The sequence below is a fragment of the Papilio polytes genome, unplaced genomic scaffold (genome assembly GCF_000836215.1).
Source record: "Papilio polytes unplaced genomic scaffold, Ppol_1.0 DF824382.1, whole genome shotgun sequence".
Lineage (NCBI taxonomy): Eukaryota > Metazoa > Arthropoda > Insecta > Lepidoptera > Papilionidae > Papilio > Papilio polytes.
The window spans coordinates 294,926-310,873 of NW_013524822.1; the positions used below are offsets into that span (position 1 = coordinate 294,926).

Genomic DNA, 15,948 nt, shown 5'->3' on the forward strand with positions numbered 1-15,948 from the left:
AAATTCTTCAGAGTATTTGTTAAGACTATTGTTATCTCAGTTTTATCATAGAGAAGGACAAGGATGCTTTCATATAAGTGATACACAGATTTTACACAGTGAAAGCCCACAGTTAAAGGAATGTTAATATTATAATATAACATAACTAATAAAAATGATGATGAGCTTCGTTGGCTCAGGGGTTTCAGTACTCGACTTGCATCAATTTTAAAATTTCATACGTACATAATTAACACAAGGTTCTTACGGTGAAGGAAAATATTGTGATGCCTGCACATATCAACGAAGAAATTCAAAGATATGTGTAAAATCAACCAACCCACTGGGCCAGCGTTGACTATGGCCTTGTCATCCTAACTTAGGGTTCGCGCTGAGCCCCTCAGTGGGGACATACTATAGTTAGGTAGTGATGATAAAAATATTTGTGTTTAGTTGGTTTATGTTGATTTTTGTTATCGAAAAAATAGACTTTCAATACCATAAGTAAAAAATATATACATTTAAGCACTTATTTATTGTTCAGAAACAAAATAATTTATTAATTCATATTTATATAGTTATACAGCATAGTCCAAGCATCTCAGCATAGGTACAATTTTAACAGCATTTTCCTGAAACACAATTTTTGTTTAGATTAGTCTTACAAACAATGTCCATCTAAACCTTCACATTTATAACATTAGTGATAGACTAGGGTTAAATCCGGTTACAACATTTAAACATGTGAACTTTATCAGGAAATCTGATGAGGGAAAGTCATAATTAATGATGTATCTCCACCTTTAAGTTTGATCACAGACTATGTCTATATCTATACTAATATTATAAAGAGGAAAGATTTGTATTTTTGGATTTTTGTATGCATTGAAATAACTCAAAAACTACAGGAACGATTTCAAAAATTCTTGCACCATTAAAAAGCTATATCACTGAGTAACATAGGGTATCTTTTTTATTTTTTTTAATTTCACGCAAGCGAATATTATTAAATTTTGAATATTACCTTTTGTAGAACAATCATCACAATTCGTTTCACAATTGCAGTCGTCGTTGCAAGCTTCATCATTGCACGTATCTAAAATTATTAAATTGGTAATGAAATAGTAATAATACACTGAAAAAAACCTTAGAAATTTTGTATTCATAAATATTGTGTAACAATTTCATAATCTAAATCATATGAAAATAGTTCACTATTGTTAAGAAGAAAATCAGCACTGCGCTGGATTAGCGCAACACTAGACTGTTGGCTTACGTCCCATCCCTATAACTGCTGTCAATGTCACTTTGACGTATTAGAGCGCGCCATTCGTGCAGGGGTTAGTCTGAGTATCAAAGTTAACGTTGTTACAATTATATTAATGTTTTACACTACAGATTACAAATAATAAACTTTATAATAGAGTGGAACAAAACGTCTTACCTTTACAAGGTTCACAAGGTGCTGGCATTTTCTAGAAATTTCTCTCAAATAAACACAAGACAGCGGCTGATGATTGTCTGACACGAATTGTCACCAATTGTAGATATATATCTTCTAAAACTAGCGTAAGAAAGAATCTTCAAGGGCGTTACGTTAAGATGTTTGTTCTTGTAACTTGTTCCATTGGTTAATTTAAATGAATGCACTTTTTTGTTTTTAAATTCAATGTCAAATATTCATTCATGTGTAACTGGTTGTTTATGATATAGATATATCTATACTGATATTATAAAGAGGAGAGATTTGTATTTTTGTATATATTGAATTAGCTCAAAAACTACAGGGTCGATTTTAAAAATTCCTTCACCGTTTTTTTACTACTATTTTATACGACGTGGACGAAGTCGCGAGCAACAGCTCGTGAGTTTTTATACTGATCTCTTTCAAATAGGCAGGTTTGTGTGATTTTCGTCATTTTGGCGTTGACTGTTGCATTTGGTCGACAAAATTACAAAAAGATTCAAGAATTCGTCGACAATATTTCACAAAATGCATCCTTTTGTTATTGTTACGCAAAACGATGATTAATTCCGTAAAAATGTTTGCAATAAATGCACCTGTCTAATTGTTCACATGCAACAGACGTAAACAAATTATAACATTCTTGAATTATAATTCTATACATACTAAGTATAGTTCTGTTCAAATATCTTGCCGGCTCAAGGTCATCAGCGAGAAGCAATACACGTAATCTCCCCCGCATCAATTTACGCCCCGCTACACTTATAAGATTCATACAAGAGATATGCGAGGTTTCGAGCCCAAAAGATATTTGACAACGAAAACTGGTCATGTACGAGTCTTGAGCGATGAGAGGCTACGATTGCATTTTGTTTGGAGATCCCGCCCTTCACTATAACTTACTGACCTAGAGGGGGTGTTTCAATCAGTGCCAGCACATCCTTTAGATCAGGAATAGCGAACATTTATGCATCAAAGTGTATTATTTGACTGAAAAAACTTTGACTACGATTATTACGTCAACTCCATGATTCACCAAAAGTTTTGGCTCTTCAAAATTCTTTCGTAGTTTTGTTATTATCGACTTTCCCAAAATATGTCGTGTGCCAATGGTTCGATACCCCTGCCCTAGATAGGGTAAGATTAGGGGAAGGGAATCGCATAAATGTAATATTCTTGAATGAATATTCTCGTCTCTCAATTCTTATAAATCCTTGTATATTTGCAATTAATTGAAAACAATACGAGTTTTCGCAACAACTTGTATTGTTTTCAAATTAGTGCATGAATTGAACAATAACGGAACGAAATGCTAAAAACAAACACTGTAACGGATACAATTATTTATTTATGTGTAAAATGTTAACAAAGAGAATAAACATCACAATGAAATTACGGTTTTATTGTTCTTAACACAGAACATATGCAAACATATGTATGAAAATTCTATAAATTACGAAATGCAGAATCAGTCGTTTAACCAAATGATAATAAAAAATGCATTTGACATAATTGTGTACTTTAAAATCGTAGACAATACTTCGGTTTATTTTAAATTCGAAATGCTCTGAATATAACAAATATGTGTACTTTACAATAAAAATACGATGTATCGAAAAACATTTATAAATTCCATAAAGTTATTTGGTATGAACCAAATATGAGGAACGGATATCAAGCTGCGAGGAAAATTGAATGATGAACGATGTAAGATGAATGACATTTAATGATGGGTATTTAATGAGGCTTGACAGCTACTTCTTGGTAGTTGCAGCGCCAGTGTCACCGCTGGTGGTCCTCTTGCAGTTACAAGAGCAGGAAGCATCGCACTTGCATGTAGTGCAGCACTGGCTAGTGGTGCATTTGCAGTCTGTAACATTAAGAAAAGTTAAGATGGACGTTACGGTGAAACGCACAGATCAATATTATAACAAATAGGTTGCTTTTTTTTTTATTCCGCATAGACGCATTGGCGGGTAAAAGAAGATATAAACTTTTGGTAGGTTTGAGATTTATTTACGACTAGTTGTTGTTCACGATTTCGGCCGAGTAAAGTTAATTTTTTTAAAAAACATATCCTGTTACTCACTGATAATGTAGCTTTTTAATGTTGAGAGTGTGTTTGGAATCGGCCCATTGGTTGTTGAGTTATTTCAATACATACAAAAATACAATTCTCTCTTACTTAATTAACATGTACGAAATAAGCTATTACTCTCCTTCTCGTTTTAAAAGACGCTTTAACACTTTAAATGCCAGTATGATTTTTCCTACGATAATGAACGAGTTGGGTAAGTGGCAGTGAATGTGTTATCAACTCAAGATTAATCCAGACCTTGTCAATGGTAATAAATATGTCAGAATTTTATTGATATGTCTGTTTACAAAAGTTAACTACGGACTACGGCGTAAAACATTGTTGTAAACAGATAAGAACATTCTAGAAGCGAGACAGGACAATGGGCAAGCAAACGTAATGTTTATTTTGATATCATATATAATTGCAGTTGTATGCACTTGAAACTGCAGAAACCTATTGTCATTTCACTAATTTACATTGAAATAACTGAGATAGCAATATTTTCGTACGAACTTACGAACGTATCAATAGTTGTGTTACGTTTTGTACGGTTTTGAAACCTCAATATTTTACCTTTTTTTTGATGGAAATGTGATTACGTATAATAGATTATTCAAAAACGGTTCTGTAATTTAATAAAAATTCTTTCTCTATTGGAAAGCTTCATTCTAACTAGAACTTTAAACACTTCTAGTACATAGCTAATAATTAATAATTTTGTCTACGTTAGTTAACAGAAGTTTTGAACATTTATTTGATTGGATACTTTTGTATTTCAGTATATAAATAAAACTAATATTTTATCTACTACTTAATAAATCGAATTATTGCTAATTAGATGACAGCCGTGCAACGTGCGGTAACGTTTTCGTTTCTGTATGGATGTTGCCAAAACACGAAACGGCATTGTTTTTAAACAAAAGACGTACAACCGTGCACACAAGTTTGCATCGAAACAAAAGATATCATATCCCTTAATTAATTTAAACCTTGTACTAGTAAAAATATATAAATTTACGAGAAAAACCTTAGGTTTCTTGAGAATGAAATATCATAATCATACTAATATTGTAAATGCGAAAGTTTAGCTGGATGGATGTTCGTTAGAGTTTGTAGCCTAAACGGCTGAACGGATCTCGTTGAAATTTGGAATAGATGTAGAGGATAGTCTGGAAGAACACATAGGCTAATTGCTTTTGATTTTTTATGCCGCGCGGACTGAGTCGAAAGTGCGTGTCTTAAAGTTATTCAACAATTTGTCAGAAAAATAGAACTTGAAATTTAAGCTATTTTCAACCCTAACTTTAAACTGCACAGATTAAATTGTCTATAGGAATAAATTAAGAAAAATATCTAAGTAAGTACCTAACTTGAATATTTTTATACTAGAAATGAAATTTAAACAGCACGTGTTTATTTGCTAGTTTTACTATTGGTTGTTATAATTTACTTTTGCGTTTACAATCAATGTTGAATCAGCAATTATAGACACGGAAGTCACGTAATGTACTTATTGAACACCGTTCGTGCCTCTTAGCGTTCTGATAAATATATCTTCAGTATGTGGAGATAAATTTACTATAAACTCATGTTAAAAACGTGTGATACTTTCAAACTTATATTAATTGTTGTCGGTAGAGATTTTTTAAAATTATTAACTACTATCATACCGTAGCCTGTGTTATTAAACATATGAATGTAAACAAAATTATTACCAATTAGCACTTAAGTAGTTAAATCGATTACAAACAAACAAAACTATATTCATGAAATATTAGACTAGCTGTTCACGTGCGACCTCACCGGCATGAAAACATGAAAATTGTTTTAATGCTTGCGTATATCAAATTATCAATAGCAAATGTCAAAAGGACACAACATAACAAACGTTGGCAATCTTGCTCCCTTGATGTTGGCAACAACATATGGTCTCTTTCCCACATTTTGGTTTTTATCCAAAATATGTACCCCCTAAGTTTAATGTCGTGAAAATATATAGCCTAAAGCGTGACGTAAGTGTAGGTCTTTTTATTAGAAAAAGAATTATTCAAAAATATGCTGACATCTTAGGCAACAAAAAAGTGTGTTTACGCTTTATTATAATAGTATAGAAGTATACATATAGATAAAGTAAATGTATGATTGAAAACATAATAATAAGGATCTTTAAAAAGTGTTATAAAAAACAAACTTGTTATAAAAAATTAAAATATTACATTAGTACAAGTGAGTATCCAATCTCCTAGTATTGTAACACTTTTGCATGTAATTTATAATGTACGCGACTGTACAATCAAGGACAAGCAATGACTTTTATCGAACTGTACCATAAAAGGGGATATAAATACCAAGGCCAGAGTCCAATATATTCAACATAAACTTGAATTTATATTCCCGTACCTGCCACGCCATCTGTCTGAATTTATAAAAAACTATCCAACGATAAATTCCAGACAAGCATTTATAATTACAAATTAGGTCTCACGACTATTCATTAATTGCATCAGAAGTATATATAAAATAGTGAAGATGAAGAGTACTATTAAATTCCATTGAAAAAACACGTTGAGACTACAAGAAACCTTATTCTGTTCAAGTTTTGAAAATGAGAACTCGCAGATATGATATAGGCTTCTATGAGTTATACAAATGTAATCTTTTGGAATACGAAAGTAAGTAACAAACTAAAATAAATCGACTCTTATTTGCAATTAACCGGTATATATGCGGCTTGCGGGCAGACAGACAGACACAAAAAAAAGCGATTTTCGTTATCAGCAGCATATGTACGTTACATATTTCCGCAAAATCTATAACTTTTCTATCAGACACTCCAATTTTAATAACTCTTTATATTCATTTACTAAACTATAACCTTGATAATTTTAAATAATCATCAGTTAAAATAAACCACTAAAGGTATGAGATTTTAATAAAAATAAAAAACTAATGTTATGGTGAGACAGGTTTAAAAATAAACCACAATCCTTAATTAGTGGTTAGCCGGTAAAACAAGACACAATTTTACTGCGCAGTTGAGAAATGGAGCAAAAAGATAACCCATACAGCGCCATTGAAAACCTTTTTGGTTGTTTTGTACTGGCAACAGTAAAACGCATGAGAAAAAAATAAAAGGCAACCTAAATTACTTATTTTTGAACAGTATATAAAATTCGTAAACATTACACCTATTAACTTCAAAGCAATGGTAATAGAATAAATACTTTTCTCAGACCAATTCGAGTATTAACTATAAATTTTACAGAGTTTCTAAAAGTCAAAAACTTGATAAACTTTTTAATAATTAAATTAAGAGATAACTGAGATGACGGACGATAGAGTTATTTGGAGGACGAAAACCCAGCGCCGACCCTACGGGAGTAGGATAAGATCCCTACCTTGAGATGATGATGAAAAACTAGGACAATCAGGAATCAAGTTCTGGTAAGAAGCTATTGTTTTTGTGTAGTTCATTTAACCTTGGGTTATAATCCTGGTAAATCTATCTATTTGTACATGTTAAATTTCAAAAATAGAAACGTATGAAAAAGTACGTATCAAAATAATATATTAATTTACTAAAAAATAAATTTGTAGTTTAATCATAAATTTATATGTAACAAGCTTTCGCCCGCTACTCCGTCCGCGGGGAATTAAAAAAAAACGAAATTGGGTAACCTATGTGTTCTTTGTTCTTCCGCACTATCCCAAATTTTATCGAAATCCGTTCAGCCGTTTAGGCTACAAACTCTAAAAAAATCCATCCATCTAAACGTTCGCATTTATAACATTTCTGAGATGCTAAGATAAGATTAAAATAAGCAAATAATTATAATAAATAGTAGAAATATTCATATGCTTTTAATTGTAAAACACAAATTTAAATATTTTTTAAGAATTTTAGTTCCGTTTATTTCGAAAATAAGAACATTTTTCTAAATGTTATTTACTCCTGTTATTGTATGTTGTTTATCAAAATTAAACATAAACATAATAGAAAGCTATACTCACTATCGCCGCAACCTCCGCAAGGCATTTTCAATGATTTATAAGAGAATACTCCAAAGAAATAAATTGTATGCAGGCACGTCTCGCCGTATGGAGGGTAGAAGTGCAGATGGTCAATTTATACCTCGGTATGCAGACTGTGGTAAATTTATCGCTGCACATTACGTTCGGATACACAAATAAAATTTGTTAAAATGTTAATTAAATTGACTTTATAAAATAATCTACTCTTAATTGTCATGATACTACGTTTACTTTCTGGTTCTATTTCTATATCTATATTATTGTGAAAATTATATCATTAATACTTGAACATTTGTCTTACTTATTTACCTTCTACTAACTTTCGTCTGTCCTTCTTTCTCCAGACGATATCTAAGACAAATTTAATAGCTATACGTTCTGCTGAATGTACTGTTTTTATCCTAAACTGCTATTCAGGTAAAAACTCAAACAAATCTATCCATCCATCTTAGCTTTCGCATTTATAACATTAGTAAGATTACCAATTGATATAAACAAATACGAATATTTATATGATTGTTCAAAACGCACTTCACTAACGGCACACCTCTTTTATTGGTGTTAATGTTATTGGTTACTTGGTTAATTCAATTGCACCAAACTTTAAAGATTTTCTACGCATGACAGTATAAATTCCTGTCTCAATTTTTATACTTCAAGGGCATAACAAAAGTCTGGTTCAGCCACTAATAAACAAATGTACATTTTCAACGAGTTTTGAAATATTAAAATCAAAATCGTTATAAGTATCCGAACGACCTAAATGAAACTAAATGTGCATGCACGGTAGATGCACTCCAAGAAACGTTTGCAAATCACACTAATGCATACATTGATGGTTTTACGTGTATAGAAAACATTATCAGTGTAACATACTACGCATTGGACTCGTAAGTTATTGATATTCCACAAATGTGTACAGTTGTAAAGAAAATTGGCAAAATCAGTTCGTTTTAAACAATGTGGCTCTTGTTGCTATATCAGAAGTGCACTTAAACAACTGTAAATATGATAAGAAACGTACCATAAAATGTCCTTTAGAGAATGCATACACCTGGACTAAACTATCGCACAACTGTTTAGTCCCACTTTAATTCCTATAACCTTATATGAAGCTGCGCAGACTCGATTTTTAGTTGTGCAACTAAACAGTTGAATTGCAGAAACAATCGACAATCGCACAACAGTTGTGACATATTTTAGTCAAAGATGTGCGCTAACTCTTGTAAAGTTAACAATTATCATAAAATTAATGCGACTATTTATTTATAAACTAAAATATAACCTGTCTTCACTTAGTTTAAGCAAATAAACAAGAAGTATTGTCAAATAACTGACTTATACTTCTTACTAATATTATAAATGCTTAGTTTAGATGGACGTCAGAACATAGTATAAACTTACTATTTTTTTTTAATTCGCACGGACGATGTCGCAGGCAACATCTACTACTAATGCATTCCTTTTGTGCTAGTTTTTTCCACTAAATCAACACTAAGGAACATATTTATTTATTGAATCTATGTGTACATTAGAGGAAGTTTGAAAGTAGCGCCAGTGGTGGAGAAATTGAGAAGCAAAAGGTTAGCGTGGTATGGACATGTTATGCGACGAAATGATGGGGACATAAACCAGAAAGTGTTGAGATTGAATGTGGATGGCTACAAAGGAAGAGGAAGAAAGAGAAGTATGGATGGATTGTGTGAAAGAAGATATGCTTAAGAAAGGTGTGAATTCAGATATGACGGCTGATAGAGATGTATGGAAGAGCAGCACATACTGTGCCGACCCTCCATAAGGGATAAGGGCAAGATGATGTGTAGCAGTAAGATATAACAATTCAAATTACCTATAGTTAGTTAATTATTCTTTAAGTAACGTTAAAATAACCTTTAAGATATGGTATCGGATAGGACGAAGTACAATTAATAACATTGTAAATGATTTACGTATTTGGTACTAAATCATTCCATTATCAAGTACTGTCGATACATAACTGAAGTACTGTAAACAGAAATGATCAAAACAAGTTAATTGAATTACGTTGTTTAATACGCAGTTGTGCTATTTCGAACTTTAAAACACTCTCAATAAATATAAAATGGTCAACATGTCTTCTAATTTTGTGAATTTAAATTAGGATTTTTTGAATACTACATTGGTAAGTATGAAACTATTTCTACGTATAACAGTATTGTTAAAATAATTATATACATACTAACTTTCGCTCGCGACTCCGTCCGCGTGGAATTAAAAAATAAAAGTGAGTAGCCTATATGTTCTTCCCGACTATCATCTACATATAAACCTAACTGTAACAAACATCTATCCATCCATCTAAACTTATGCATTTATAATTTTCATATATCTTTATTTCTTATTCTCTATATATATTAGTACAATGTACGTATTGAAAGTAGTTAACAATGCACTAGTTTAGCGAAGTGTTTATGAACTGAAAAACTTTGGCGTTACCTAATCAATAACTTCAGTTTGCCTTTCCTGATATTTAGGAGCAATGTTGAATTAAAGGAAAATTGCGGTAATGTACTTACAGGCGCTTAATTTAATGTTCTATGTAGATACGCATTTTCATACAGTTCACTTGTAAATACTAAGTAAATACTTAAGCGTATGTGTAATTTAAACTTTGACCGATTAATTCTCAAGATATATGATTTGGTAGCTTTACTAATATTAAGGAGGCCAACAACTGACCACATGCTAATATCTAGCAAAGCTCAATTAATACAAGGTCCTAACAAACTAACAATGCTTTTATAGAACTAAATAAATAAGTAAATTACGTATTTCAAAATAATTAGAAACCTTTTCATAGGAAATATGACTAATTACTTCCTAACAGGAACTACCTTATTTCACTGAAAAACAACATAACATAATTTTTAGTCATCGCTTCTAGAGTAACTTTGCGTAACTTATAGTAAAGCAAGAGAAAATAAACCCAATCACATTGGTATAGAACATATAATTCAAAAACAGATATCACTAATACTGAAAATACTTGATAAGTGTTTTCGATGAATAAAGCCGATGTATCAAGAAATGGATATTTATCAGATAAACAATATTGCTGCAACTCGATTCCGTTTAAATCTATACTAATAATATAAAGAGGATAGATTTGTATTTTTGTATGTATTGAAATAACTCAAAAACTACTGCACCGATTTCAAAAATTATTTCACCATTAGAAAGTTACGTTATCAGTGAGTAATATAGATTATATTATTTATAATTTTTTCATATCACGCGGGCGAAGTCGCGAGCAACAGATAGTCAAAGATAATGCCTTTGCCTATGATTTCTTGTACTTAAAACAATTACATTAATTTTAAGAGGGGATCCTTGGCAATGATATATGTCGACAGTTGTCGATTATTTCTACAAATATTCGCCTTGCAAGAGATAGAGTCAAATTAGGAGAACTGACCGCCAACCTTCGTTAATCAGAGAAGCACCTTAAGAAGAAGAAGGTAAATGACTAATAAGCCTGATCTGAGGTAAAAAATGAAGCATAACATTAACAGTTTCTAGTTCTACTTCATCCTACTAATCTATGAGATCCTGGTACTTAGTATCAAAGGTGAAAACCCAACACTTCGTCGTCATTTTTTTTTGGTGTCGGGGGGGGGGGGATTTCTTCAAAAGATACCTTGTCTTGTAGGGGGAAGGCAGGGTTATGTAGGATTTGATTTACTAAAACCCCCTCGGTGGCCATCCTCTAGTGACAATGACGAAGGTTCCGGGATCTCCAAGGAACATACCGGAATACCCAATACAGTCTAAGAGTCAGTTGTTTATTTAATTATGAAACTTTTGTTTCAATACACATGCCCTTATAACAAATCTACGTGGATCACAAAGAATTTGGCACACCTAACGTTCCTATTTACTATCTTATCGTGTTTACAGAATGATATCATATCAACGGGCACACAATGTACCCACTCAGTCGCTGGCCACAATACTAACGCACCTGTCGTATTAAAAACCATAATCAATGAGATAAAAGGAACTGATGACCTCAAATAATGTGATGAAATCGGGATAGTGCGAACAATGGGTGTTAAAATCAAAATAACATTAGTTCTTCTTTTAGCTATAAGTGTTAGTGGACAGGATTTAGTTGAAGAAAAAGAAACAATTAGTGATGTGGACAATAAGATAGAAGCGGTCGAGAATGTTGAAGTTAGTGTAGATAAGGAAACAGCTCCGGTAGAAGTTATATCAGATACAGGTTTACAAGTGAGGAATGGAAAGTATCAGATGTTGGATGATACTGTCGAAGGAGCAGTATCCGATTTGACTGATATCGCTATCGATACCAATAATGAACAGAACGAAAGGCAAATTTTGATGCCGAGCACGACTGCGCCAACGAACAACGAATTCGGTAAGTTTTAAACAAAATGAGATATCGCACACAATTTCTTAGCATAGTTTCTGTACTAAATAATTCATGAGATAGCTATAGAAGTACGAGTAATGTTCATCAAGGTAAAATATTTATAGCAAAATTTTATCTAATTGAATTTATAATGAAATCGATATTAGCACTTCTATTGATTTTAATAATTCCAATATGGCGGATAGAGTAAGCAGTATTAAATACTATTCCAGTATTTCAGATAGTGGGTACTGATAGATTGATACTTTTTCTAACTAAAGAAATTACCAACGGTCGTAATATGCTTTGTTAGAATACCATCGCTTGTAACATATATTGTCTCCCGCGGGTACAACTACTTTTTAAGTGATTTTTTCGTTGATTTACTATGACGAAGTTCCAAGTGAAATGATGGTTTTGATACATCTTTACACTTCCTGTTTCATTCATTCCTAGTGTGTAATTACTTATGACTCATTTTATATGACTCAAATGCAAACATAGGTACTCATTATGTCGTATCTTACACTCATTGAGTAATTAAACTTTTGAATCTTAAGTCAGCGTGGGTTTTTACTAATCTAGTGTACAGAGTTAAAACACTGCAAATTCAAAACATTTATGGTTTAATTTAAAAAGTTAAGGACCTGTCCCACCGAATTGTAAATTGTCTGCTAATAATCCAACGTGTAAAATATGTGATGGGAATATCGGATTTTGTTCCCTTATCTGACAGTGACGTCATTTTTAAGCTATCTGAGCCTCTATTAGTCAATGGTGGGACAGGCTCTTAAGAGTTTTACAAATACTAGAGATCAGAGAATAAAGAGAAAGTGTTAAGATTGAATGTGAATGGCTACAAAGGTAGAGGAAGACCGATGAAAGTATGGATGGATTTTGTGAAAGAGGATATCCTTAAGAAAGGCGTGGATTCAAATATGACGGCTGATAGTATGGATGAGCAGCACATACTGTGCCGACCCTTCATAAGGGATAAGGGCAAGTTGATGATGAGAGATCAGCGAATTGATTGAGACGAGAAGGGTTAAAAACATGTGTAATCATCGTTAGATGAGGGAAACGCATTGAGCAAGTTATTGTGTCGACCCCACATAGTATAACATTAGGGGAGGGACAAGATGATATTGTTATAGGTAATAATGTTAGATAGCTGGGCTTAGTAATTCTAACTCCTCGAGCAGTTAACAAGAGACAGAAATTGTGATATTAACAATATTGTGAATTGTGATATTAAAAATTAACCACAATTTCTGTCTCTTGTTAACTGCTCAAGTAACTTTTTTATTATCTATCTCTGTCTAACATTATTGATTAAAGTCTGTACCGTATGTAATTCATACTCGTATCTGGGATACATAAGGTAACTGTACATTATCTGATATTAGCAATGGCACTTGATAAGGGCCTCACCTACCTATATAACCTGATTAATTAAAAAACGTACACTTAGCACTTAATACGCACGCACAGAGCGCACATTTGTTACCGGTAGGTTAAAACAAACTTTAATGTTACAAATTAGTTAAGATAAGGGCATATCTTTGAAGATAAAATGGTACAAGTATGTCCCGAATTTATAATAGTTAAATTTGGATTTCATGGCAGTATCAACACGTTTTTTGGGTCAATGCTTCAAATTCTCACTAAAATATGACGCACGATTTAATTTTTGTCGTTTTATTGATAGACAAACTAGGAATTTACGACCACACTCTTAAGTGATAAATGTAATAGACATTAATAAAGTCGTGTCTAAAAATGCCTTAACTCTTCATAATCCTTGTAGTCTAAGGCATTTACGCTATAACAGAACATAATGTAATGAATATCAATACAGACGATAAAACGATATACTCGTAGAAATCAATCATACTACTCGTAATATTATAAATACGAGAGTTTAGATGAATGGATGTTTGCTAGAGTTTGTAGCCTAAACGGCTGAACGGATCTCGATGAAATTTGGTATAGATGTAGAGGATAGTCTGGGAGAACACATAGACTACTTACATTTGTTTTTTTTTTTAATTTCTTGCGGACGAATTCGCGGGCGGAAGCTAGTAGTTCATAAGTATTTTATGATTGTATTAGGAGTAAATAACAAAGAAATGTGTATATCGATCTGACATCATTTATACTAAGAATACTTCACCTGTACAAGATATAAAACTGATAAGGAGTGATAACATTATCGAGGCCCGGAGTATCGAATGAAAGCTTGTTAATGTTGAAAAAATATGTTTGTAAATTAATATGATTCTATCTATGTCTTTTTCTGTCTTAAAAAACAGCCCATGATAAGTGTAGAATAAATGAAAAATGTTAGATAGGAACCTTTTTATTGTTGTATGTATTGAAATAACTCAAAAACTACTATGGGCGTCACAGCCATGTTATGCTTTAATAAAATATAATCATCTTTACCTCTTATATTTTCTTCCCAATTTGTACAGAATAACCTTACCAATTACACCGTTTTTTTCCATGTATCCACGCTCGCCACTACCAATATGGCCTTCGTGTCGTCGAGCCAATGCAACACCCATATTTTTGACATCTGACTACTGTCCGATTATTAACATAACAAGTAGAATTTTAAAACCATGTTATGAATATTTAAATAATGTGTTGGTTCACAGTTACAAAGTTTATATTGTTATTTTAAATAAAGATAAATGGCACTGATTCGTAGCACAGACTAGATAACCTTCAAGAATACAGAATACATCAAAATAGTTAAAAATCTAACATACTAGACCTATTTTAAAAATTCTATCACCGTTAAGAAGGTAATTTATCTGTGAGTAACATACGCTTTTTCACGCGGACGAAGTCGTGAGCGACATCTAGTATAAAAACTTATATCATTAAAAAAAAGAGTAACTTACTAACTTAATTGGCTTCTTGTGATTAGAACAAATCTTGATAGGTCTTCATTGTTTAATGAACTTCAAATAATAACCTCAAATTTTCAGCTCACATTGACGGCCGCGTGCTACCATCCACCACATACCAGAATAATGGCCAGCCTTACGTCATCACACCACAGAGGTTGGCGCAAGTGCGGTCCAACTTCATGTATTGGTTCTACGATCAAGGTGGCAATGAGAACATCGGTGATTACCAGCGCGATATACACACGTCCACACCGCAGATACACAAGAATTTTAATTTCCAACTACCCTTCTTTGGATTCAGATATAATTATACAAGGGTGAGTAACGAAGTTGTATTGATTGTGTTTAATTTACTATTTTAATGACTTTTATAAAACATTTAATCTATCTATATGTATTAGATACACGTAAAAATTACTGAGCCGATTTTAACATTGGCTATATTTTTTTTAATTTTACGCGGACAAAGTCGCGAGCAACAGCTAGTAAAATATATTAATATAACACATACCAAACAATACAGGCAAATTAAAAACCTGCTCCTGTTTTAATAGGTTAGAAATGCCGACACTCCGTAAGCCTCTTGGACTTAGAGAGCTTTGTTTATAAATTACTAAATGTAAATTTAACAACGAACATTAATTAAAAAATCAATTAACAAACGCATCCATTGACAGTTATCTATGAATGGGTACATATACTTCAGCGACCCGCCAGACCATTATACGTACCCATTGTCATTCCCCGTGCGCGACTGGCCAACGGTCAACGACCCTTCTTTCATCGGTATCTTCTTCAGCAAATGTCGTATCGGCAGCCAGAGACCAGAAGATCCGGACCAGAGAAGACCGGGCGTTTACTTTAGGATGGACAGAGATTTACAGGTTAGTCAAGATATTGCTAAATGATAAGACAAATCAACAATGTTACAAATGCGAAAGTTTAGATGAGATAGTTGTTAGAATATGTAGTGTAAACAGCTAAACGAATTACAAAGAAAATTGTGCATAGATATGACGTCTAGATAGTCTAGAAGAACACATAAGCTGACTACTTACTTTTG

The 15,948-nt window shown here is 32.5% G+C and overlaps 1 protein-coding gene and 2 long non-coding RNA genes across 4 annotated transcripts in view; 1 reads left to right on the forward strand and 2 right to left on the reverse strand.

Moving 5' to 3' along the window:
- Positions 1-495: 495 nt before the first annotated feature.
- Positions 496-1,727, reverse strand: LOC106111343. The gene is made up of 3 exons (XR_001226158.1): positions 1,424-1,727; positions 1,004-1,075; positions 496-611 (listed from the first exon to the last, which is right to left on the reverse strand). It is a non-coding gene; the product is annotated as an uncharacterized LOC106111343 (long non-coding RNA).
- A 1,047-nt stretch (positions 1,728-2,774) lies between these two features.
- Positions 2,775-7,650, reverse strand: LOC106111537. The gene is made up of 2 exons (XR_001226175.1): positions 7,536-7,650; positions 2,775-3,314 (listed from the first exon to the last, which is right to left on the reverse strand). It is a non-coding gene; the product is annotated as an uncharacterized LOC106111537 (long non-coding RNA).
- A 3,862-nt stretch (positions 7,651-11,512) lies between these two features.
- Positions 11,513-15,948, forward strand: part of LOC106111651 (uncharacterized protein K03H1.5) — a 14,439-nt gene continuing 10,003 nt past the window's right edge. The window contains exons 1-3 of one of the 2 annotated variants that reach the window (XM_013293801.1): positions 11,513-11,973; positions 14,964-15,202; positions 15,563-15,769. In XM_013293801.1, the coding sequence (XP_013149255.1) occupies positions 11,640-11,973; positions 14,964-15,202; positions 15,563-15,769 (780 nt within the window). In that variant the 5' untranslated portion in view covers positions 11,513-11,639. The remainder of the gene's footprint in view (positions 11,974-14,963; positions 15,203-15,562; positions 15,770-15,948) is intronic. The other variant, XM_013293793.1, reaches the window with a different exon arrangement.